We start from the raw sequence: 24,899 nt of genomic DNA on the forward strand, positions 1-24,899 counted from the left end.
GCATCTTCCAACTGATACTGTATGTTTTCTGAAGTAGCAATATGGTAACAGAGAGGGGAAGGGCAGAAACCCAATCAAGTAAAAATATGGGGCTTCTAGAGGCAGACCTTTCTACAGTCCATGATTTAATGGATTCTTAAGTTCTAATTTTATCAAATAATAAACTCCTTGCCTTTTTCTAGGGGCTGCATTGTGAAAATCCAGGTCTTGTTCAGCCAGTTGCTGAGATGTGGAGGAGGGGAGCTTTTTTTACTTTCCTTTTTTTCCTTCAGTGGTCTTTCCAGCAAACAGAAGACAAGCAAGGAAAGTGTCACTGCAGCTGCATTTGGCCTTTTGAAAATGTTTTCCTTCCCTCAGGGCTAGTTCTGGTTAGCAAAGCAAAAGCTCCCAACATTTTTACACTTATTTACCCTCCTTTCCTCCTTCCTTTTTTCTTCGCCTTTCTCTGTCTTGGCCTTCTAAAGAGTCCTGAAATGTAAGGTCCCTGGCAGTGCATGGCGTATGCCAGAGCTGCAGATAAGCCTACATTGCACAGCCTCCTGTAGCTGTGTGGCCAGAACATGACAGAGGAAAGAGTAAAAACTAACAGACAGTCTGGAATAACTTTCTGACAATTCTTTGAAGCTTTGGCTCGAACAGAAGAAGGGCCCACAGGGATATGTGCATGCCCTTTGGTGACAGGTACATGCCCTCCAACTGTTCAGTGCAGTTTAGAATTTGGAATTAGTTGATGCCTCGTTGGCATTAAACCTGCAAACAGCAACATTTCTTTCTTGTTGAATCTCTGATGGATCTTGGGTTTCCTGATTTCCATGAACAGGTCTTTCCTTGGTTTTGTATACTGTTAAAATTTTTCAGCTGGGCTGCATCTCTGCTGTGTAGTTGTAAAAGAGTGTCTAGACCCTATAGCTGCTATAGCACTACCAGGTGTTCATGTAGTCTGTTGTCACATCTGTATTAGCAAAGGGTATGAACCTAAGGTTAAGACCTCATTCTTTGTCTTCAAAGTGCCTGAATGCCTGGATGTCACATAAATAAAAGATAGTCCATGACTTTGACATGAAGATGATCACTGACTACTTGAACTCCTCAAGCACAACTGAAAGTTCAGCACTGAGGCAAAAGCCCAGCTGTAAGGACAGAAGGCAGAACCACCTTTTGGGGCCATTGGAGAGCATGCATTAAGGCTCTGAAGCAGAAATGGCAGTGACAAGCTTCTCTCACCTTTCTGCTGCGCTTCTTGGGTCTGTCCCCATGCATGTAGATACAAACCATAAGCTTGTTAAATTAAAAGAGGCACAAGTCACATGAAGACAAAAGCTTCGCTACCTACGCAGTTCTTGTGGAATGAAAGTGAGAATGAACTACACGTGACAGATGTTTGGCATATGGCTTAATGTGTTTCTGAAAGGCTCTGGGATACTTCAGTGATAAAGGCACTATAAGAACCTTTATAAAATTAAACTAATTTTTCAAAGTCTTGCCTCCACACAATGAGGGCCCTCACTGTTCAGGGATTTTGATAGTGGCAGTGCAGCGTATATGTTTGTTTTTCTACCCCAGCGGGAGTATCTTTTTCTGTAGAGGATGGCTTTACTCAGCCATTCCTGGGGCTCGCTTTATGCAGTTTCTTTGCTCTCCATCAAGCCCCAGCAGGAATGGTTATGTGCACATATGCCATAGAAGGATCAGCAGCTGCATGTTGAACTGCACATCTTCTGGTAATCGTGCTTGGGGGGAGAGGGATAGAGGGGAGAAGCACCTTGATGGACTGGCCAAGCAGGAAACTCCAGGGTTGTGCTTGTTGCTTAAAGGTCTATAGCACTTGCACACAAAAAGTAAGCGTCTGTGAAGGTGATGTTTCTATCTGCTTTTTGCTTTCTGTTTTAACAGTTGTTCAAAGTTGGAAGATTTGCCAGCAGAGCAGTGGAACCATGCCACAGTTCGCAATGCCTTAAAGGAACTGCTCAAAGAGATGAATCAGAGCACATTAGCCAAAGAATGCCCTCTCTCACAGGTCAGTGCTTTCAGCAGGCTTAGGGAAAGAAAGATTTGCAAGACCCAAAGCTCATATTTGTTCTGTAAAGGGCCTACGCTAAACAATTCCATCAATACCAAATAAATTTCTTGTTTTCTTTAGAAAGGAGAAATACTAATTAATATGTTAAATGGTATCTTTACACCATGTTTTCTTAGTGGGTTGCCATGTAAAAATTATGAGTTAATTGATTGGTTTTCATAGAGATGTAAATCCATTATTTAGATTTTTATCTGAACTATTGCAGTAGATCTAATGTTCCTCAAATACAAGATTCTAATGGCTTCCCACTAGCAGAGGCTTGCCTTCCCCCTTAACCCATGGGTAGCTCTCATCAGCCTGCAACCATGATAAAAAGTATGCAATTTTAACAGTTGTGCCCCAATTTCTAGGAAACAGCAACAAAGAAATGTATATGTAATGATGTTAAAAAAAGAACAAAAACTCAGCCTCATTCTCCATGACTGCTTTTTAAACAGCAGTGATGTCATGTCTAAGACACAGGTTCCTACAGATGTCACGAGCTCTATTTGTACTTTAGATTGTCATAATGAGACTTTCATAAAAGTTTTATGACTTACTTCTCCTTGCCTCTCAGAAAAAACAGAATAACACTTTAGCACCCAGACCAGGTAACTTTGCTAGGCATGAAAAATATACTGCCTTCTAAAATGTGTACTAGAATCAGGTTAATCTGTCCATTGTATCTTTTAAAAGTCAAAACATGGGTAATTCCAGCTTCCTAAAAATCCAATGCTTTGCTGCTCATATCCATCATCTTTTCTCCTGTGATTGTCTGCCTTCCGCTGCACTGTATGTTCATCCTGCAATTCATGATCCAAAGCCTCCGTGAACCAAGAGAATTCTCTCTGTTCACCACAAATTTGCCTCGCTGTGTTATGATTACAGCTCCAGGGAAAGCACAGAGGTAAAATATGGAGCTGGTGGGAATCACATTCTTCACTTTCTTTAGCCATGTGGGATCTGCAGAACTAACAGGAATTGGAAGGGTTTTGTAAGGAAAAGCCTCAGAACTTGCTGATTTAATAAAGGAGTAACAGACACTGTAGATATGCACAGTGTCGCATACGCATTGAATACGAAAGTGTTTTCCTTTTCACACAATTTAAGTGTAATTTTTTAAAATAGAATTATCTGTAGAATCTGGTCAGCTAATGATGATTGCAGCATATGGTTGTCTCTGCCCAGTCTTCTTCAATATCCAGCATAACTAAACTATGCATGGTTTCATATGCAGAATTCATTTGTTGTCTGGGTCTGTTTCCTCCCACTTCAGTTTCAAAGCCTACCAGGTGGAAACACTGCAGTTGGTTTACTCCTGTAGGCTCAGTCTGAGATATATTTACAAAATTACTGATGGCAGAAGTGTAGCAGCCAAAATCCTTACCCCAGTATTTATTTAGCAGACAAAGCTAAGAGGAGATCTTTCTGTAGGAAATTGAACTTGCTTACTATTAAGCACAGATATAAATGACCTTGGGTAGTGACTAACTCTTGAACTGAGACTGCAGAATTGTGTCATTATTATTATTGCCATAAAAAGTTTCAGTCTCTTTTGGTTTAGCTCACAAAATGCAGAAGATACAATGGAAGGTTGTATAGAAGCTGTCTATTACCATCATCTGAATATGCCTCTAATACAATTCCTTCTCCCAAATCAGTTTTAAAAAAATATCGTGCCAAATGTGAAATGTCATTACAACCCCCTTGTGGTTAATATATTATTGACAGCAGCAAATTGCAGAGTGGTCTCTTAGGAGTGAGACTGCAGAGTAAATGCTGCTGTTTATTAATGTGTTCACAGTGCCTCAAGTACAGAAGGAGAGAGGGGCAGCGTGGGGAGCTCCCGCTCCCACCAGCGACGGTGCTCCGGCTCTGGTTCTCAGTGCCCGAGCTCTCCAGGCAGCCCAGATGGGGATTCTGATTGCTGCTAATGGGAAATGTAATCATTCACTTTGATTTCAAATTGTTCTGGTTTTTTTCTGCTAGGTGTATTACATGTCTGCAGCTTAGCTACCCTTAGCCTACGGCTCCTGTTCAAACAAATAAATCCCGGTTAACCAAGCTGGGGGGATGGAGGGGATGTAGGGGGAGTGTGTGTGGCAGAAAGAAATCCAATTATTTGAGTATTTCTGTCTTTTCATAGAGATCTGTCTTTCCTGTGTCGTATCACTCATTTCAGCACTGACCATGCATTTTTGTCTCTTTGCTGAAGCAAGCTTTATTAGTACATGTGTGTCCCATGTTTTTCTCCTTGAACTTACTGTGGCCGATTTTCTTTGTGTGGGTATTTCTTAGCTCCTGGTCTAAGTAGTTTTCATTGAACATGGCTGTCATGGCCACACACATACCAAACATATCTGCTGCTTTATTCTTTTATTTATTATTTTTCCGGAAATAATATGCATTATTTAGAAGTTTGCAACTAGTGAGTGGTTTTTTCTCCCACTCTCTTTTAAATGGATATTTCCTTTCTCCAGACTTATCAAGATTCCTAAGAGAAATACCCCTAGTGTTTCTTTATATATAATAGTGAGGATATTGGTCTGAAAATTGTTACAGTTCTTTCCCCTGCAGAAGAGAATCTGTCCTGGGATTTTTTCACCAATGGTTGATTTATTGTTTGATTTTACTTTGTTTATTTAATTTAAGTTTTGCTTTCTCAAGTAAAGGTTAATGGGTTAATATATTCTCTGATATTTACTGTCATGATTTCAGTAGTGTTGATTTCTTGTAGACCTAGATGATTTGGAGAAGAAACCTTCTCCCCCCAAAAAATAAATAAAACTAAGAGAACCAAACTGATATGTAGATGGGGCTCAACAATTCCCCCACCTTTCTTTAGTGAATGGAAATTTAACTGAAGTGATGCAAAAAAACCCCCCAGGTTTGCTCAACTTTGTTCAAAAACCCTCTTCAGCAAAGGCGGTCGCCATGTCAGGCTTTCAGAATTCTATTGCTTGTTAAAATGCTGTAGAGCAAGGGAAGATTTATGGGCAAGGAATTGCTGCTGACTGCCACAATGCTAGGTTTATGTCTCAAAATATTGATTTTAATTAGAAAATTGGATCTCAGTTTTAGAAATTGGAGCTGCTACTTAATGCCCTTACTTCATAGCCTGCAAACTCTACTGCAGTGCACCATAGCACTCTTTGAGTGGAAAAGGCAGAGTGAAAAGGCAGAAGGGCCTCTTCAGTGAAAGTGAAATTAGCTATTGAAGACTGAAAGTAATCTGTATCACCCAGTTATCTTAAGTTGTTCGGTTTTGCTCACTTTTCTTAAGTTCCTAAAACTCAAGAGTTAGGGACAGAGTCCTGTGATACTGCAGTGAACAGGACAGGAGGCTGGGTGAATCTGGCAGAGGGCAGGGATGATTTTGTTTTTAAAGCATTGTTAAATGCATTGAGCCAGTGCATAAGCCTTGTAGCTTTCCAGAGATGTCCAGGAGCTCATAGGCCAGAGCTTGAAGCCATGGTTTGAGCTGTGAGATCATCCGTGCTCTCTCCCCTTGGTGCAGAAAGGTTGCACAGGGTGCCCCAGCTTTCTCTGAGCTCGACATACGTGCAGAAGGAGGGCATGAGGAAAATAAAATACTGTGGAGAAGGTGCATTGACTTCCATGTGTTGGTGTTGTTAGATTGCATCTCCTGGGTGACAGCGCAGTACACGTGCTGAGAACAGTTTGACCCTGGAAGAGTTCAGAAAGGGGAAAAGGACAGCAAAATGTTGTTAAAGGGATGCCTCCTCTATAGCATGGAGGAAGGCAAGGGAAAAATAGAATGGAAGAACTACCAGTAAAGAGGTTATTTGCCACCCTATGGGCAGAAGCACCCCAGATATAAAATATCCTGTTTATTGGTATCAGGTGCTGGAAAACCAGTCTGCAGCCATCTCTTCATTCAGCTTGTATGGAGTTGCTTAGGGGGAATTTGCAGAGTAGGGAGGGGTGCTGGTTAGGCAAGTGATATTTCAGTTTTGTTGAGCTTTCTTGTGGGTTTTGACTGCTCTATGCTGTAGTATGTGTAGTTCCCTGTGCTCTGAATGGTGCTGCTAATTTCTCTTCTGGGTGATTCTTCACACAAGGGCTAATCACACGTTTCTGTAAATTATATTAATTTAACTTATTTGCCTAACTGTTGTTCCGCACCAAGTAGCACGGATGTTCTCCAGTTCTTGGCTGTGCGGTCTTGCTGCATTTGGAAGCAGAACAGAGACATCTGAAAAGCATTATTTGGATTATGCATGCTGGAGCATCTAATCTTACCTTTAGGACCTGGTTCCTAAATTGTGCTTGGTGCAGTGAGCGTGTGTTCCTCGGCACAGCACTGCCTGTTGTTATGCAACTGAAGTTTGCTATTGCAGCATCACAAGTACAAAGCAAAGTACAGCCTCCCCCCCCAGCCTGAGCTGCAGCTCTCAGTGTAGGTTTGTACTACATTTTTATACATAATTGTGCAAAGTAACTATTATTGTGATTTTATTCATGGCTGGACATATAGACTAGAGAATAAAACCAGTATTTTGTACTCATCAGATGATTCTTTTGGGCTAAAAGTCACACATGGATGATCATTATGCACTTGTGTGTCATTTGCTTTCCCTGGAAAAGATTCCTAATCATGGAAGATGTTTTAAATCACGTTTTGTTTTTCTTTCTATACTTCCAGAGTATGATTTCATCCATTGTAAATAGTACATACTATGCCAATGTGTCAGCAACCAAGTGCCAGGAGTTTGGGAGATGGTACAAAAAGTACAAGAAGATTAAAGGTAAATTGCGGTTTTTTTGTTGCTTTCCAAGTTCTTGAAATTCTGCTGACAGTTTGAGATTATTTGATTTAAATAAAAGTAATAATAAGCAATAATAATATTTGTGAATTTGTCTACAAAGAGGACACAGTCACAGCACATTTGAAATTAAATCTGATACTTTACAAACAAGGCTGGCATGAAAACACAGGACACAAAACATGCTTAAAATATCCCATTTCGCTGTGCTGAAAGATCAGCTGTGTTTTGAATTAAGCAAAAACATTTTGGAAAGAAAGCATTCTAGTATCTCAGGATTTAAAAGTTAAATTACTATGTGAGTTGCTCTAGTTTTGTTTTGTTTCTGAAAGCTAAAAACCTGACTTTTCAAGTTATATGTGCCCTTGTACTCTCTTCTCAATACTGCAAAGTGTACTGGCATTCCTGCTGTATTTTGTTCTGTGGAATCTGGATATGGAGGATTTAATACTGATTGTTGGGAGACACTTATAAATAACAAGGTGCTGCACCCACTGAAGTGATGAGAAAAATAGCCCATTGTATGTATTTTTTTCTATAATGAAATTGTATTAGTAGGTCTGTAGTGACTGAGGCAGTAAAATTATTCTGAATTCATCCCATTCTCACCACTGAACTGTCTGATCACCTGTCAGTGGTGCACAAAATGATGTGACAAGCATCCATCGTGTGTGGTTTGTTCTATTATTATTTCTTTCCTTTGGCAGGGGACTTAAGTGTGCACTGGACTGTTTGTTTTAGTAGGATTTTATTTTTGGGTTTTTTTTAACACTCGTGTGCTTTAAATGCTCTGGACTTAGAGGATAGTCAAAAGCTTTTTCATAATTCCACCTGGGACCTCTCTCCCCAAATCTCCATCACCCTTGGAGATTAGCTGTATGCTGGGGTAGGGTTTTTCCATAGTTTTTCTCTCTCTTACACCACTGAACAGAAGATTCATTGCCTGAAAGAAGGCACAGACTATCATTTCTGTCTGTGATCCTTCCAGTAGCCAGGAAAATCATAACAGAATTCACAAACATTATGAAGAAATAGGGTAATGTCATATCCTTCCTGAGAAGCCATTGTATTTTCAGTTGTGTGAGGATTACCACCTTTCAAAAAGAGTGTGCTGTCTTTCCTCCTAAAGGGCTGGGAAGCATAAGCCAGGAAAGGTTGCTTGTTTTTTTTCCTTAGGACAGACTAGAAATCTGCATAATAATACCATAAAAAGTGTGCTGCTTGAGCTAGGAACACATGAAACAAAATTACATGAAACATCAGAACAAGTTCTGAGGCATCTGGTTTTTCTTTGCACATCTGGCTTGTGCAGAGCATACCTGTAAGACACTCATGCCTGGGCTCTGCAATGATTAATTTTCAGTAGGGGAAAAAAGAAAGAATGTTCTGTGGTGAAATTATTTGTATCTAGAAGGAAAATTGTCCTGTCAGGATTGGGGTAACAGTGCAGGCAAGGAAATGGTGATGTTGCTTTTCACCTACTAAGATGGTTTAGGCTAGAAGTAAAAATGTTGATTGGACATTTTAGTATGTGGCTACCCTCATGCCAGATAAACTGGATATTTTATTTTCTCTGTAAATTGCCATTGTGTGACTCCAGAAGTGTTTCTTTTCTCTAAATGGTGTCTCTTAATAACAGAATTTTATTCAAAGTGCTTTAACATATCCTCTTGGTTAAAAAGCAATCAAAAGAATCAAACAGCTTCAAGGTCATCACCATTCGCTTTTACTTGATGTTCTGGGAGAACAGAAATAGGCTTTTTTTTTTTTAATTTTTCTTTTTTCAAAACTGGGCAAGGGTGCCAGTTGCAGAGGCACTGGAAGCCCTTAACTGTAGTGTTCTTAACTGTAGAGACACTACTACAGCTTCTGAGTATTTCTAGTACACTGTTGTCTTCTACTTTCTTCCACTCTTAGAGCTTATGCTCTTAATTTTTCTTTACTTAGTAAGTGCACAGTTAAATTTTTAAGTGCAGTAAAAGCAGAATGAAACCTCAATCAAAAGGTCAAGGATCCAAACCCGAAGAGTTTGCCAGATAACTCTGTATCTGTGCTATTCAGAGACACAGCCAGTCGTTGCTGCTTGGAAGTTTATGTGTGTGTTGGTAGGAGGAGAAAAAGGAAGGTTAAGGTATGTGTGAAGTAAACACAAGCTGCTATAAAGCAGTTCAAGTAGTGTTGATTCATCAACCATGAGTGGGAGAGAAAACAAAGAGTCTGTGGCAGGTACAGTGGTGCATGGAGAATAAACAGCAACTTCAGAGCAGTAATCTTAACTGCTTGCAAACAGAAAGACTTCTGCACTTTAGGTAGTTTCTATTTCTCATCATCTCTCATTTAGTGTTGTTTTGTTTATTTTCTATAGCCAGATAGTCCTGCAGGACAGCTCAGTTAATGTGCAGAATCAGTGACTCAAGTTACATGCATCAGTCATCGAGTGCTCCTTTAATAATATTTTAAAAAGGACTTCCATGAAGGTGAATGGATGATGCAGTGATTTGTTTTTTGGGCTGTAACTGGATAGATTAGGTAAAATTATGATTTAGAGTTCTTGGAACCAGCACCCGTATCCTTGTGTAACTCTAGAGCTGGTTACTAGAAAGTAAAAGCAAAAAACAATTCACATGAGCTGTGGTAAATGCAAAATAAGAAGGGGCTTCAAAATAACTTTATTGACGTTGCAAACTAAATGCAGCCCAGTGTTAAATGTGTTTCCTATTATCTGCTAATGTCTGTTTTAATAAAACAGTGGGAACTAAATGGTTGCTTCTTAATCAAAACCATGATTTCCTAAACATAAGCTATGTGATTCTGTTACAAATTGCCACATATAGATCTACTAGGTCAAACTTTTTTCCTTTCTCATAGAAATAAATAAACAGTAAATTAATTATACTCTCTGGAAGATCAAAGTAATTACAACCAAAGACAGACAGAAAATAAAAAGTTCTCTGGAAAAAAAGAAAAAAAGAAAAGAATCAGGTTGCTGAGTGCATAGCTAATGTTTAAATAATATAAGAAAGTGAACAATCAATAATTTGATATCAGTAGCAACAGATGTAAAAGCTGTACACAAATGGTATTGTATCAAATCTCAAGTAAACATTCTCAGTGTGCATTCTGTTGAACTCACCAAAAAGACAGCTAAACTACTTATGATCATAACTCTAAAAAAGTTTTCAGTTAGTTCAGCTCAGCATGTCAATTTTGTCTTGTGTCAGCTGATGCTAGAATAAAGTTCTGCTTTATTTTTTTTTCTCCCACCCTGCCCTGTCCACAGAAGGTTTTAAAACGTTCACAGTTTACTCAGCAGCACAAGAGTTAGTGTACAGGCAGATTTGGGAATTAGCAGGTATGAGGATGGAGGCCTTTTGTCTCTTCCTGGCCCTGGGTCTGCCACGTGGGATGTGTGTGAAGATGTGAGGGAGATTATAATGGGATGTCCACTCTTTCCAGTGTCTCTGGGATACATGTATATATTTGAAGAAGAGCTTATATCAAAACCAGTTATAATGGAATGTGTACAGTGGTTCGGAAACAAAAGGCTTAGCAGTTCTACTCTGGGCTTTTTGCCTTCATGGGTGTCTGTAATCACTTGAGGTGGTAATTAAGCTATTTAGTATGTGTTGTAATTTTGTTCAAAATATGCACCATGAATTAGTCTAAGATTGCTATGTGAAGCCTCTTTCCCCCTTTTTATTTACTTTTTTCTTTTTTTGTTTGAGGGATGCAAAACCTTATAGTACAAAGTTGTGCATACATGACAAGGCCTAATTATGTTTAAACCTGCCTCAATGAAGAATCAGAGATGCCCCTTTTTTACTAAAGAATACATACTAGTAAATGACAACTATAGACCAATGGCTCATTCCAGTGGTTTTCAAGCTGCTTTTCTCCTGCCCGGTCCCATGGGGATGCTTTTCTTAGTCTGAGAAGTGCTTGTCTTATTTCTCTAGAAGCTGAACTTGCTGAAGCTGGGAGAAGGCATTTAACATTGTTGAAATTCAGGATTTTAATAATTGCTTGAAAGGTTTGCATTGATTTTAAATTTGATTAACGAATAGATACAGGAATAAAAACAACACTTTGTAAGTAACTATATGAGTGTGTGTGTGTGTGTATATGGATGGATGGGTGGAGAGAAGTATTGCAGAACTTAATAATGCAGTTCAGGTAATTCTCAAGAGATAAAACTTGTACCAGTTACCTACTTGTGTCCCAGTGTTTTGGGTTCATAGCATTTAGAATATTTTTTAGCTCTCTTTCTCAATAGATTTCACTTCAAAGTGTCATGCTTTCTATTTTTATCAGAAGGACTATCACTGTATCACAATTCTTTCACAACTGAAAGTCTTAACTGGTGTGAATATTTTCTTTTTGCCTGATGACACAACTTTGCTTAGTGGGAGGAAGTTAGAAAGGCAGCGGGAAGAAATAAATACATTGTGGACTTAAAATTAAAAAGACATCCTTTTTTTGTCTGCGTATGAAGAACGTGTCATCTTTGCTCCTGCCATCAGTGTCTGTCAAAATATAGCTTTCTGTGGATGTGAGTTTTGAGACTGTGGCTGTCTCAAAGTTTTTGGGGAATGATGAGGCTTTTCAGTTTAAAGGAGGAGGCCTCAATTATTTCTGTTTCAACAGATCAAGAATGTAAGAAAAAGCTTTCATAGCTTCCTTAAATTGAGAATCTGCTTTGGCTCCTCTTTGATTTTTCCAATATTACTGATTTGTTGTTTATGTGCTCTTTTATTCTTGAAAGTTTGTTTGCTTACTTCCAGTAATGGATAGACTGAGCAATCTGTTTTTCTTTTAATGTGTTCCTAGAGGCCAGTGTAGGTTGAGAGAGGTTAGAAACATGATTCAGAAGGGCTCCCAGCTTTCTTATTTCCAGACTGAAGGAACTGAGGGTTGCAGCACAGTGATAATGCCAGTGTGAGCCTAGGGAAAACTGTCATTATGTGCTTTGAGGAGGAGTTTTTAATTGTTCCTCTGAAGCAGATGTTGTGGAAGCCTCATGAAAAGGCACACCAGATCTTTCCCAAACAGTGCTTCTGACTTTTAAAAATACCCTTTTTACTGATACATGCATGTGTATTTACCTCTCTCTATGTAAGTAGAGAGGGGAGGTTTATATATATATTATGTATTTATATGCATACATCTTGACCTTTTGCAGAAATGCTAAGCTTTTTAAGGGAGTGCATTTCATATCTTATTTGGATATTAGTTGTGGCTCTGGCACTAAAGCATTTAGGGTCAGCTGTGGGGCTCTTGACATTACTGTAACTTCTCCTTTGTTTACTTTTGCACTCCTTACTGTGTATTCATTTCACTAAAAACAGGTCTTTTTTTACTTTCTTAAGTAAAAAAGAGGGAAAATAATATCAATCGCAGCAAACTTGTCAGCATCTAGGTAACATACATGACCTGAAGATCATCTCTTGACTCAGGGACATCCTCTTAGTCAGTGTGGCCTGCTGTGCTATTTTCTGAGGAGAGTAGTTCATCAGTTGTCACTAATGATGAGGAAGAAGTGGCCTCTCTTTTTAAATATAAGTTAGAAGTGTCAAGAATCAGCAAGAATTATAGACCTCTTGACCGCTGTTTTCCCCACCCACATTAGCATTTTGCATTTCAGCATTGTCCATGATGTTAAGTGCCAGTTTGGGGCATTTGTGCCTGTGTATTGTTAAAAGCCAGTTTAGCTGCTGCTGTGTGTTCCAGGGGTGTACGAGTTTTGACCCTCTTGGCTATTCCTCTCTATAAAGAGGATTAAAACACACCCTTTGGGTTTATTTCATTAAGAATAATTTTTATCTAAGGTAAATGCGTATGTGAATCTCATCTTTGCAGAATGTCTTCCTTGGCTTGTGGCTGTTTTGGGCGGTGGCTCTCACTGCTCACAGTGCCTGTGCTGTGGCAGAGGGTACGTGAGATGTGCTGAGTGGCATCTCCTGTGCCTGTGTGTGGCTGGAGCTGCAGCCAGTGCTGCTGTAGGCAACACAGGCCACACAGTAAAGACTGGAAACCCTTCTGTGGAGAAGCTGTCCAGCCACTTGTCCCATGTCTTGCTCAAATGATGTCACTGAACTTTTTTCTTTTAAATGTCTCCTGTTCCATTACTGTGCTTTCCTCAGTGAGGACCAGTTGTGTGCTGCAGCTGGAACTTCTGCTCTTTTAAATTTTTAGTAAAGAATGGTCATCTCCATTTTCTGAAAAGAAAACATGTTTTTGTTTTAACCTTTGGAATCTCAAAATTAATTTTCTTTCATATTTCAAAAACCTATTTGTGTGCTGCCAAACAGTGACATGTTTGCTCAGAAGAAAAGTTATTTTTACAAAGTAAGCATTAGTGGAGATTAGTTTGAAACAGGAGGATAACTTGAAGCTTAGGTACAGGCATAAGCTTTCCTATGTGAAAAGCTGCAAAGTGTCTCTCTGATCCCATGGATTTCGTAGAATATGTAACTCCAAGAGCAGAACGGCATTCTGTTTACTTGAAATACCTGATGAGTTTGTGTCTCTGACTTAATGAACACACATTTGTGTTCTGTCTCCCTCCTTTCAGCATCTCTGATGTTATGATTCAGGAATACACACATATGTATCCCCCAGAGGGATTGCACAATTGCCTGGGTCATCTAGGAGGTTTATACCTCTCACAAAAGATCGGGTCTACTGTTACAATGGTTTGACAGGAAGGGAGATACTTTTATATCAAATCTAAACATCAGTCCATCTAAACCACTACTACCTGTGTTTCTGTCAGGCTGTTCTAACTAATGATTCTGCTGCCTCTCCTTTTCCATTTCACCTGACTAGTATTCATGGGTTAGAGCAGGTGGTCACTAGAATATCTTCAGTATCATGATTTTCTCTGCCAGATGGATCTGGCATGTTGTTTTGACAAACAATGTTAACATGATTATGAAGAACTGAGTTCATACTTCTGTATGTCTCTTGAACCTATACACAAACCCAAAAACCTAAAAATAAGATGATGATGCTTGTCTTCTCACAGGTAGCTTTGGAAACAGTGCAGTCCAGGGGAAGCCCATGTAAAGAATATGACCTCCTATGCTTAAGCACTGGCAGAAGACATGTTAGCATCCCTGTATCCCAGGGGATGACTTAGAGCTAGTCTTGAGGATAAGGGGTGAGAAGATGAGCTGCACAAAGAGACTCGGCAATGTTAGTACACTCTGCTCAGTTTACCTCAGATTGGTGATTGTGAAAGGCCCACTTTTAATGATGATTCTAAGTAAAAAATAATAGTGATTTCTGCTTTGGTGGGAAGTGAACGGTTTGCAACTCAACAAAGAACAGACAATGGCCTTTCCTGTCTGTTTTCCATTAGGCTTGGATAAAGGCCTTTGCTACCCACAGGCAGCGGCCAAACAATTTCTGTATGTGCTCTATTTTGAGGTTCTCTGCTGTCCTGCAGGAGTAGGGAGAAAGGTTTTAAAAGTCACAGCTTCTTGTCACATCTGCCTCTCTGTCAACCTGCGTTTCCTCCAGTTCTGAGTGCAGGAACAAGTGGCCTAGGCAGAGATCAGGCACTGAAGCCAGCGAACGACTGTGGGTAAATACAAAGATTAGATGCTGACTGAAAATGAGACTCCTCAGATCAGCCCTGTGCACTGAAGTGGTTAAGTGGGCTGTGATTAAAAGAAATAAGTAATTATCCCAATTACAGAGAAAACGATATGAAATTACCACTTTAAAAGCACCTCGTGTGCTCTGGAGTGGTTCTGTTATTTACAAAGTGGTAGTTCATAATTGTGCAGCAGAAGCAAGAGGGCACCCTCTTGGGTGTAGTGCAGCAGCCTTGTCTCTCCAAGGTGGAGCTGGTGCTGTGCTTTGTCCCCCAAGCGTGGCTCCAAAGTTCAGGTCTTGCTCCAGTGAGCAGGATGGTTCTGAGCCAGGAGAAATTGTGGGAGCTTTTCTCTCTCAAGCTTAGTGCAGGGTATACCAGAGTTCAGAGCTCTCCCAGCTTGGCCATGACCACTGCTAGGAATGGCTTTTATGATCACCAGGTTTTAAATAATAAATAAAACAAAGAAGCAAACTGAAGCACTGGAGAACAGCCCTGGGTGGTGACATCCTGTCACAATTGAAGCATGGCAATTCTGCCGGCTAGTAACTTATTACAAAACGTTTCTTTACCAGCTTCTTCTTACTCTGGGGCGAAGTGCCTGTGTGCCTGTGGGACTGAAAAGTTCCGGACACGCTGGGTCATGGACGCTGGCGGGTCCTCTGTGTCCCCACTTGTGGTGCAGTGCTGGGAGACGTGTTACACTCTTGCTCTCCCTGCTGCATCCCTTATTGTGCACAGGAATTTGGTTGCCAGTGCTGTCAGTCAATTCAGTGCCACGCATAAGCCCTAAATGCCCCACGGGCTGTTTGTCAGAATGTTCCTATTAACAACTCAGTGCAAATAAAGTGTGAGGGGAAGGGAAGGTGGAGAAATAAATCTTATTTTAAATCTTTTGAGCTGGTTTTATTTTAAATGGAAAGTTGCATGCAGACCACCCCAAGCTATTGTGCTGTGGTCTGTGTCAGCTGCTTGACTGTGCAAGGAAGATTGGGCTAGAGGTTAAGAGCATCACACAGGGGAAGGGTGCACTGAATTCCTTTTGTGCTGGATCCAGGAAGTTTTAACTCAGTATGGAGTTGAAATACATTGACACACATGGTAATCGTTATAGGATGAGAACAGAATATTCAAATACAGTAACTTGCTGCTCCCATTCTGGGGATTATGTTGGATTTTGACTCTTGTAGAGGTAGTGACATGTTGTAGGGAGGTATAATAAAATGAAGGGCAGATGCTATTCTAGAGTGCTCTCAGGGCTAATTGCTGAGCTTAGCACAGTATCTGTTGTCCAGACACAAGTCTCTGCCTACCTAGTGATGGGCTTCAGAAGAGTGGGCGGCTCTGCAATATGACAGTGCTGTTGTACTTGGTTTAAATAAGCCCTTCAAGCAAAGAACTGCAGAATTGTATACTAAGTGAGTGATGCAGAGAGAAAATGAAAACACTGCAATGTCTTTTGCTGTGGTCACACCACAGATGGAGGTAGGTAACAGCCTCCTGAACCAGCTTTTATTTAACTACCATAGGCATTGCTGGCAGAAGTAGTTTATCAGCAGTACTTGAATGTAGACAGTACATATCCATGGAACCCCTTCCTTCCCAGTAAGGTCCTGCTGCTCTGTCCTCAGATATTTATAGTCCAATCAGTACAGCTTTATATTCCAATCAGTACAGGACTACAAGAGCTCTGAACATATCCTCAGTTTGAGTAGAACAATAGCAAACAAGGGAAAGACTGTAATTGGGTATGAACATGGAAAACAGAGGATGCAAATGTAAAAGCCCTGTCCCAGGAAGATCTGAGGCTGAGTGCTGGTGGCAAAGAAGCTTTGTGGCTCCTGTATCCCTTTCTTCTTAGAGCATTGCTGGCAAGCTGGCCTGTGTCTCAGGACAGTGCCAGCCTCCATCTCCAGGCTGTCTCAGTCTTGCTCCTGTTCAACCCTGGAGATCTGGTAACCAATCCATAATTACCAAAGAACAACAGGGAATCAGATATGAGCACTGTGTTAGAGAAGGAAAGAGTCTTGAGGAGTTGAGTAATGCACATTTTTTCCATCCAGTGTAACTGCTAATGGTAACCTTTTATTACTAAAGTGGTCGAAGTGACTAGAATCTGGTTTGTTTATAGGGAGTACATGCATGGCTGTGTAGTCTAATGTGATCAAAAAAGGAAAGTGATAATAAGGGAAAAATATACCTATGGAAGCAGTCAGGTGATGTTTCTGTGTAATTCCAAGTAGCACTGTGGAGATTAACAGCCTGGCAGCCTTTTCATCTTAAACTTTATTTTTATAGGGGTTTATAACTTGGCATTGAAGTCAAGTGTGGGTGGAAACTTGGCAAATGTGGTTCAGCCCAGAAAGTGAATGTTATTTATATTTATTTCTCACCAAGTTTTCAAAAACACTTGGTTACTGTTTTTATGTTCTAACAAGTAATAATTTGTTGGTTTCAGCGAGTTATTCTCTGTGTGCTCCTCAAACTGCAAATAGTTCAGAACTTTTTCAGCTCTTCTGAAACTCCTAGCGGAAGGACTCTTTATTTTTAGGGTTGTCAGTGATGTAGCAGGATGCTCCAAGTATTTAATTACACTGAGCAACAGCTTTATTCTACTTACACCTCCCAAGTAGCTATTGTACCTTTGGAATAATTGCATCTGGCTAGAACAGTGAGTATTTAATGACGTTACTCAGGTGCAGGCTTAGTGCAGAGAGGCTGAGGAGGTGATGGTATGGCCGTGTTGGCTGTGAGTCATCTGTGTTGCAGAACGTGGTCTGAGGCTGTGACAAAGCAGCCCCTCCTCACTGCCCAGCCTGCACCTCTGTATTGATGATGGGTCCATCCCCGGAATTAGCACTACTCCTATTGCATATTTCACACTGATGTCGTGTCTGTTCCTGAAGTGGTATAGAGCTTTCTGTGCCTCATTTCAGGGAGGCCTTCTGACATCATGAGGAGCAGCTTTTGAATAGGGATTTTCAGTATTTTCAACAAAATGAAATACTGCATTATGTATCTGACAGCCTGTGAGTAACACAGCAAAATGGTCATTTGCTGACAATAATATTTGTGTATCACACATTTTGCATTGCCTTTCATAGCTGAAATACAAGTAAACACTTACTTAGAAATTCAGTCAGGTTGAAACATTAGGTTTTGTGGAAAAGTTGAATTCATAGTTTTCTTAGAAATTATTTTGAATTTTTTAAAGAAATATTTAATAGAAGGCTAAAGATGTTATGGGATTTTCCTTTTAAAGAATGGGAAGAGTGAGTTAAAATTTCTTATAAGGAAATTCTGGGTATTAGTTCACCTAGTTGTAAAACTGAGTACTTGTGATGTTCCAGAGTGACAGTTCTAAAAATAGTAACTGTGTGTATGCATGTGTTCAGGGCATGACCCTCTCAGCCTTAGATTAACTCTGGAAGGTGAAAAGAGCTGTCTTTCTATTTAGAAGAAAAGAGAGCAAGTCATCAGTAAGCTGTCATTCTGAGTATTAACTGTGTAAAGCTTCAAAGCTTTATATAGATTAGGTTTTTAAAAAGAGTTCAAAACCTCGTACAGTTGTTAATCATTACACAAGTTATAACAGTATTATGACCTTTCTGAAATAAATCTTATCTTGTTACTTGCTGAGACCAATACAGGGATGAGGTAGTGGTTTTCTATGATGACATGTTTCTAAACACTTACCTATCAGATCAATATGAAAATGCCTATTCAATTGCACATAGGAAGGCTTATGGAATCTGCAGCCTACTGTAAAAGGACTTCTGATTGCTTAAAATTACCTAGGTAGGAGTTATATTTAGCACTTGCTAAACTTCATTTCCTATTTCAAAGGGTACTTTTAGAGGAAATTTAATTTTGTAATGTGTGCATTTAATTTTGCAATTACCTGAAAAGATACTGTGATATTACTAACATAAAATATGTAACAGGGACAATCAGCATGTAAAACTAGAGTATATGCATTTAGTGTGTACTGTTTAATTTTTTTGTAATGTGATGTCACTTAGAGATCACTGTTGTGCTACGCCAAGTTTTTTTGAGGAGAGTGAAGGCACTTTCTTTCAAGTGGGCATTTGTGCAAAGTGCTTTAAAGTTTTTGGACAAACTCATGGCAATGAGGCTTTGGCTATAGGAACCATAGCTTCAAACTTTTCTCATGTGTGAATTCCACTGTTTTGTAATATGCTTTCACACAACCAGCATGAGTCTGCTGTGGTGCACCTGGGTGAGCTGATGGTACCAGAAGGGTTTATCCACACACAGTGCAAGCTAGAGTTTATGTGGAAAGATAATAGTTGCCAAGTTTGTAACGAGAAGCAGTGCCATGAGCTGCACAGGGAATGGCCTTGTTTCCATTTGGTTTGTGTGAGTGGATACCAGTTTGAGTTTCTTTCCTTTACCTAGCTTCCAGTGATTCTGAAACACTGGTGACTTTTAAAGGTTAATCAATCTGCTGTGACAAATTCAAATGTTAGTAATGGTGTAAATGGAAGTGTCCAAGCTTTTTATCTTTAGGAAAGGAGGCTGGGGAAGATACCTGCTATTGGCTTACAAGAAGTGTTCATGAGCTGTGGATGAAGCCTGGGAAGTCCAAAAGAATGTGAATTATTCTTGTTGCTTTTACTTTGTGTTTCTTTTGCTTATGTTTCTATGATACTTCTTTGCAATTGTAGACTTACAAAGTAAAGCAGGTGCTGTTGTGTGCAGTCACCTGCAATGTAATCCTTGCCCTAAGTGCAAACTGAAATGACAGCAAGCTAATTTTTCTCTTTTAACAGTGGAAAGAGTGGAAAGAGAAAACCTTTCAGACTATTGTGTTCTTGGTCAACGTCCCATGCACTTACCAAATATCAACCAGCTGGCAACTTTGGGAAAATCTAATGAACAGTCTCCTCATGGCCAAATTCACCACAGTACTCCAATCCGAAACCAAGTGCCAACGATGCAAACCATGATAAACCCTGGGCTCCTGTCTCCTCAGCTCAGTCCACAACTGGTGAGGCAGCAGATAGCCATGGCCCATCTGATAAACCAGCAGATTGCTGTCAGCCGACTGTTGGCTCACCAGCACCCACAGGCTATCAACCAGCAGTTCTTGAATCATCCACCCATCCCTAGAGCTGTCAAACCAGAGCCATCAAATTCATCGGTGGAAGTCTCTCCAGATATTTACCAGCAAGTCAGAGATGAGCTGAAGAGAGCCAGTGTGTCTCAAGCTGTCTTTGCAAGAGTAGCATTCAACCGCACACAGGTATCCATTTCTGTTCTATAACCAAGAAGGGCAAAGCTGTGGCTCTTGTGGGGCTGTATGGTTGTTGCAGGTCAGGGCAGGGGGCATGCCATAGAAACAGGTCAAACCACTCTCAGTTTGTACTCTAGTCTCTTTGTCAGTTTTGAACAAGGCTGTTTCTTCCTGGAACAGCTGTTTGTTTGCATTTGGCCACTCCTGTGCCATTACCTGAGCTTTGTTCTCTAGCAGTCATTCTGCTCATGGGAGTTCTTCCCTGAGCTCATCTCTGTGGTTTTAAACTTCCACATTTGCCTGATTGCCAGGAAGAAGTAATAAGAGACTGAGAGTCAGAGAGTCAGAGGTGTTTTTGGAACCCCTTCTGATGCTTCCTCAATTCCTTCCTGTGATGCCACAATTAGTGCCAGAGGCTGCTCCCAGAAGAAATGTGTAAGGAAAGTATGCTGGGAAAAGGATCTGCCTTTTGTAGCAGATTATTGTTTGCTTTCATGCATCTGACAGGTTCTCTCACTCACCTACTGAAATGTCGATGTTGAAGTGATTGCATGATAGTATCAGCTTAAGCCTGGCAGGTGGAGTACCCTGGGTGAGTGTGTGCTCCAAAGGACAGGCCATTTACATTTATCCTGCAGGTTACAACATGTGATCTCTCAATTGTGATACTCTGTAGCAAGGCTTAAGAAATGGAAAGTGGCTTAATATTCAATATTGGTATGAATTCTTTTGTGTTGCTGGAGTTGTTATTTGAGGTAAGATTCACCAGCCAGAGAAAAAAAGGGGGAGTGTATATCTCTAAGTCCCTTGCCCCATACAGTGCCTTCGTCTGTTCTCCTAGATTAATGATTTTCTTTGGCACTGCCATTTTGGAAATGCCATGTTATGAGGGAACTAATTAAAGTATGGAGCACATTTTATTACTTCCCTTCTTCCATTAAATTCATAAGATGGCTGCACTCAGAAAAAAACACTTGAGTTCTGGGGTTAGCCTTGAGGATATCAAATGAAAACTACATAGGAATGTATGAGTATTTCCTCTTTAAAATGCTGCTTTTAATTTGGAAAAGCTTTTCATCCCTCTGGGATCATAACCTGTTGTATATAAAGCCTAGTATAATCAAGGTAGATGGTATTGACAGAATGACATATTCTGAACTGGAGCAAGAGGTCAGCAATAACATTGCCAGTGAGGGTTTTGTCACTGTCAAGGAACATGAAGCTCTCCTTTAGCTACACTGGGAGACCTGGGCTGGTAATGCCCAAGTTTGCTACTAAATCAAAGGCTCATTCCCCACCAAGAAAGATATTACCTGCTTCTGTTTTGAGTATTAAGAAGAGGGGTTCAGGCAACCAGTATTGCACTGCATAATAGAAGGTGTGGGATATTCCCACACATCCATGGTAGAGACACAAACTCTGTAAAAGACACTTGGAGTCTTTTCCAAGTCTGCTCTCACCTGCTTGCATCCCCCCTACTGCCTCTGAGGTACGGAGAGGCGTGTGTTTCTCTCTGGAAAGGTATGGGTTTGTTGCATTTTACAGAAGGGCCAGCCTTGGAAACTGGAGGTCTGCTGCTTCTCCTGATGGTACCAAATAATAGATGCTGTGTGCCAGCCAGCTAATAATGGCATTAATCACTGCATTATGGGCCACTGCTTAATCTTTCTTCATGGTAGCTCTGTGGTGCACATTAGCCTATAATTAAGTATAGCTTCATGAAATATGTACTGTGAGGCTTGTTTAATAGATAAACTATTCTCTAATTTATTTTAAAGTCCAATGACCTACATACTCAGTGCTGAAAAGCCCCTTCTTACTAACATTATTTCTCCCCTGAGACCTTCCATCTGAGCAAATTTGTTAAATGAAGTAGAGGAAGCTTTGATCCAAACTAGGCTAAATCCATCGGAACAAGTGGCTGACACTTGTATGTGTGTGTGGGAGGGAGAACGTGAGGAGGGTCAGAAGATGGAGAGATGAAATTGTATGGTATGTGAAACATCCAAATCTTCCTCTTGGAGTTGGAAATACATAACTGAAGACAGCAATATTTGCTTATACCTGTGGCCATGTTGTCTGCACACATGAAAACAAAGCACTTCAGGCTGTGTGACAAGTTCTGTACATTCCCTACGTACATGGACTGTAGAGGGTGCGGAGGTTTTAGTGCACGGAGGGAGCTGATGTCTCTCCTTGGTCTCAAACAGTGCAGTGAAGTCAAAAGGCTGTCAGTACAGTGCAGTACTGATCCAGTGCAGGCTGGAGTTCTCAAAACCTGCCTACCTGGCTGAAGCCTGCATTATCTGTACATCAGGATAACTTCTAGGTGATGGGTGGCCCCTGAAAGCATGCATTGGCCAGTGGAGATACTGAGAAATGGGAGGCAAAACGAGGGGGCCTGATGGCCAAGGCTATGAACTTCTTCCTGGAGGAGAATACACACATGGAGTTTGGCCCATCTTTGGGGCAGAGTCCTTGTACCATCCTGCAGTTTATTGTCTCCTAATATAGCATTCAGATTGCGACCAAAAGGTTGTAATAATCAGAACTTGCTTATTGCAGGTTGTAATGTTTTGATAAATTGGTAGGTGATGTTGGTTACAGAAAAAAGTAGGACTAAGAGGACTCTTTTAAAGGAACTGCGTGGAAATGCACCTTGTGCTTTGCTGGAAAGCTTTTCAGCATATCTGGAGGGGCTGAAGTGATCCCACTCTTCAAAATACAAACTGGAAAATAGATAATTTGAATCCTGTTCTGCATAAAGGAGATGAGCATATTATTCTTGTCCTCGTTTGCTCAGCATTCCTCTTTGCTGCAGGCTCTTGGAGCTGTAGTCAGGACAGTTTACTGGGCCCTTCGTAAAGAGTCCAGACAATTTAAATCACTTGATCAGTGAACTGCTGCTCTCCTTGGGAGTGCCCAGTGGACTGCAAAGCCTACAGACTGAAGGAGTGTTTTGGTTTGTATCTTTCTCTTTTTTCAAGCATCTTTTTTTTTGCCAATGTTGTGATGCGATAGCCAAAACTAGTAAAATGTTTGGGCAAGTGGCCAGTGCTTGTTTAACTGAACAGCCTCCGAAACGGGAAATATTCTTGAATCTGAGGCTTTTAAAATCAAGTCAGATACAAAGAGATCTGTATAAAAGCTCCATCATGTCCAGGCTGCTTGTAACCTTCTTCCCAAAGGGCACTGCTCCCTCCTTCCTGCCCTGAGTAGCTCCATGTGGCAGTGTTGGCTTCCCAGCCTGCAGATGGGGAAGCAGCACACACCCAGCTGAGCTCCTGCCTGGGTAGCTGGTGCCAACCACATTTCTTTGGATTAAAGGAAGTAACAGCCTGAGGAGGAGGAAACTCCACCAGCTTCAGATGTAGTGAAGTTTATGATGAAATAAGCTGCACTGATCCTCTATGGTCAAGGAATTTGGTCACTCCTTGGCTGCAGGTGTGGGTTGAAGTGTAGGGGAGCACAGGATTGATGTTGGGTGTTGCCCCAACTTCTGGTGGAACTGCAGGCAAGTCCAGGCTTCCACAATGAGGAAGAGGGAAATAGCTCTTATAGGTGCTATAAATCTTCTTATAGGTGCTCCAAACCCTCTTATAGGTGACCAGTGACACATATGTTGGCATACAAAGGTGTCACTGGTCAGCTATAAGAAGGTTTGGGAGCTCTGACAGCAGGAGTGTGGTTGCTAAGGAAGTATGGCTTTGGGTTGTGACTCCTTGTTTTAATTCTGCTTTATTTGGCAAAATTCCCCCAAACAGGAGTAGGTTCAGAAAAGAGTCCTCTACAAGGCATTAAGATTAGAAATATGATTTGTTGAAATAACTGACTCTTCCACCTCTGTTTGCTTGTGAGCCAAATCCTGGACAGAACTCCTTTTGCAAATAATTTTCCCTTTAACTCAAATGAGAGCAACACAAGGAGCTTTAATTCTCTGCCTGGTATCTAGTTAGACAGTCATGCTGCATTCAATGCTATGGTGTCTGCCCCATTGTGCACAGACTTTCAATTAGCCAGGCTTCTGGTTTGGGTTTTTGGGGGGAGTTTTTGTTGGTTTTTACCCTCATAGAAAACTCTCTCTTATAGCATGAAACCCTTTCATGCTGCCTGCTTGTTTTATTCTTGGGTGTAATGTGGCACAAGCAGTGTTCTGTTGTACTCACAGGAAAGAAGGCAGTCTGTAAGGGAAGTGCTTACTTTAATAAATTGCAGATTTTTGGTACATGGGATATTTGTTCCAACAGTGGGTTTTGCACTGCCCAAAATTTCAGTTTCAATTAACTTAATTGTATTCAATAGGCTGAATGAAAAGATCTTAAGTAGCATGTGAGTCAGGCTTTCAGAATGAGTGCTTGTAGGAGGTGGCTGCTGCCTGCTCAGCTGATGCACAGGAGTCCTGAAGGAATCAAAGGCATAGATCTACAGTGTGCACAAGCTGTGTGTCTTTGCTCATTTCCCAGCATATTTCAGGATAAAGGTCTGACATACATGTCATACAAATGGTGGCACTTTGTGGCTGCAGGTGGTCGGTCTTTCTCTGCCTCCTTTTCCTCATGTATCCACATTCAGATCCGCATGCACATCCTGTCTTCCCTCATAAAAACAGATACCATAATAAAAAAGAGGCTTTATTAAACTAATGCAATAAAGCCGTTTTCTTTGAGGATTTCAACACTTCATTTTTAATAATAAAAATCAAATTGTCATTGTTGCACCCTGTATAAGTTTTATTCAAATCAGCCTCTAAATGCTTTGTGCCTAAGGAGCTCTCTCCTGAGATGTATGTATTTTAGCATTAGTTAAATGAGTTTAAGAACAAGGCTCATACTCTGGCTGTAGGCACTGAATCTGGAGATCAGAAGGTTTCTTCTAAATGAAGGACTGATGTGATGTGTACACTGGAGTGTACTGGGTGACTGACTGCTGGTCTCCCATTCATGAAGAGTTAGTCTCAGTCCAGTCCATCAAGTTCTGAGGTTTGTAACAATGATACAAATGTAGCACCACACATTCTGACTATTGAGAAAGAAGAGCTGGTCAGGGAACAGGGTACAAAACCACTTTTGCCTGATGGAAATGGTGACAGAATGGATATGAAGGTGCTTGGTTTGGCTAACCACTCAAAATTTTCCACTGATTATCTAAAGCAATTTTGTTCAGCAAAATTGGGCTGGACACATTGCCAGGATAAGCATT

At 40.7% G+C, this 24,899-nt stretch overlaps 1 protein-coding gene across 2 annotated transcripts in view; it reads left to right on the top strand.

Moving 5' to 3' along the window:
• SATB2 (SATB homeobox 2) overlaps positions 1-24,899 on the top strand; it is a 125,925-nt gene that overhangs the window by 56,230 nt on the left and 44,796 nt on the right. For both annotated transcript variants that reach the window (XM_041403326.1, XM_041403325.1), the window contains exons 5-7: positions 1,894-2,017; positions 6,726-6,828; positions 19,237-19,709. In XM_041403326.1, the coding sequence (XP_041259260.1) occupies positions 1,894-2,017; positions 6,726-6,828; positions 19,237-19,709 (700 nt within the window). The remainder of the gene's footprint in view (positions 1-1,893; positions 2,018-6,725; positions 6,829-19,236; positions 19,710-24,899) is intronic.

Source organism: Onychostruthus taczanowskii, unplaced genomic scaffold, assembly GCF_017590055.1.
Source record: "Onychostruthus taczanowskii isolate IOZ18803 unplaced genomic scaffold, ASM1759005v1 scaffold20, whole genome shotgun sequence".
Lineage (NCBI taxonomy): Eukaryota > Metazoa > Chordata > Aves > Passeriformes > Passeridae > Onychostruthus > Onychostruthus taczanowskii.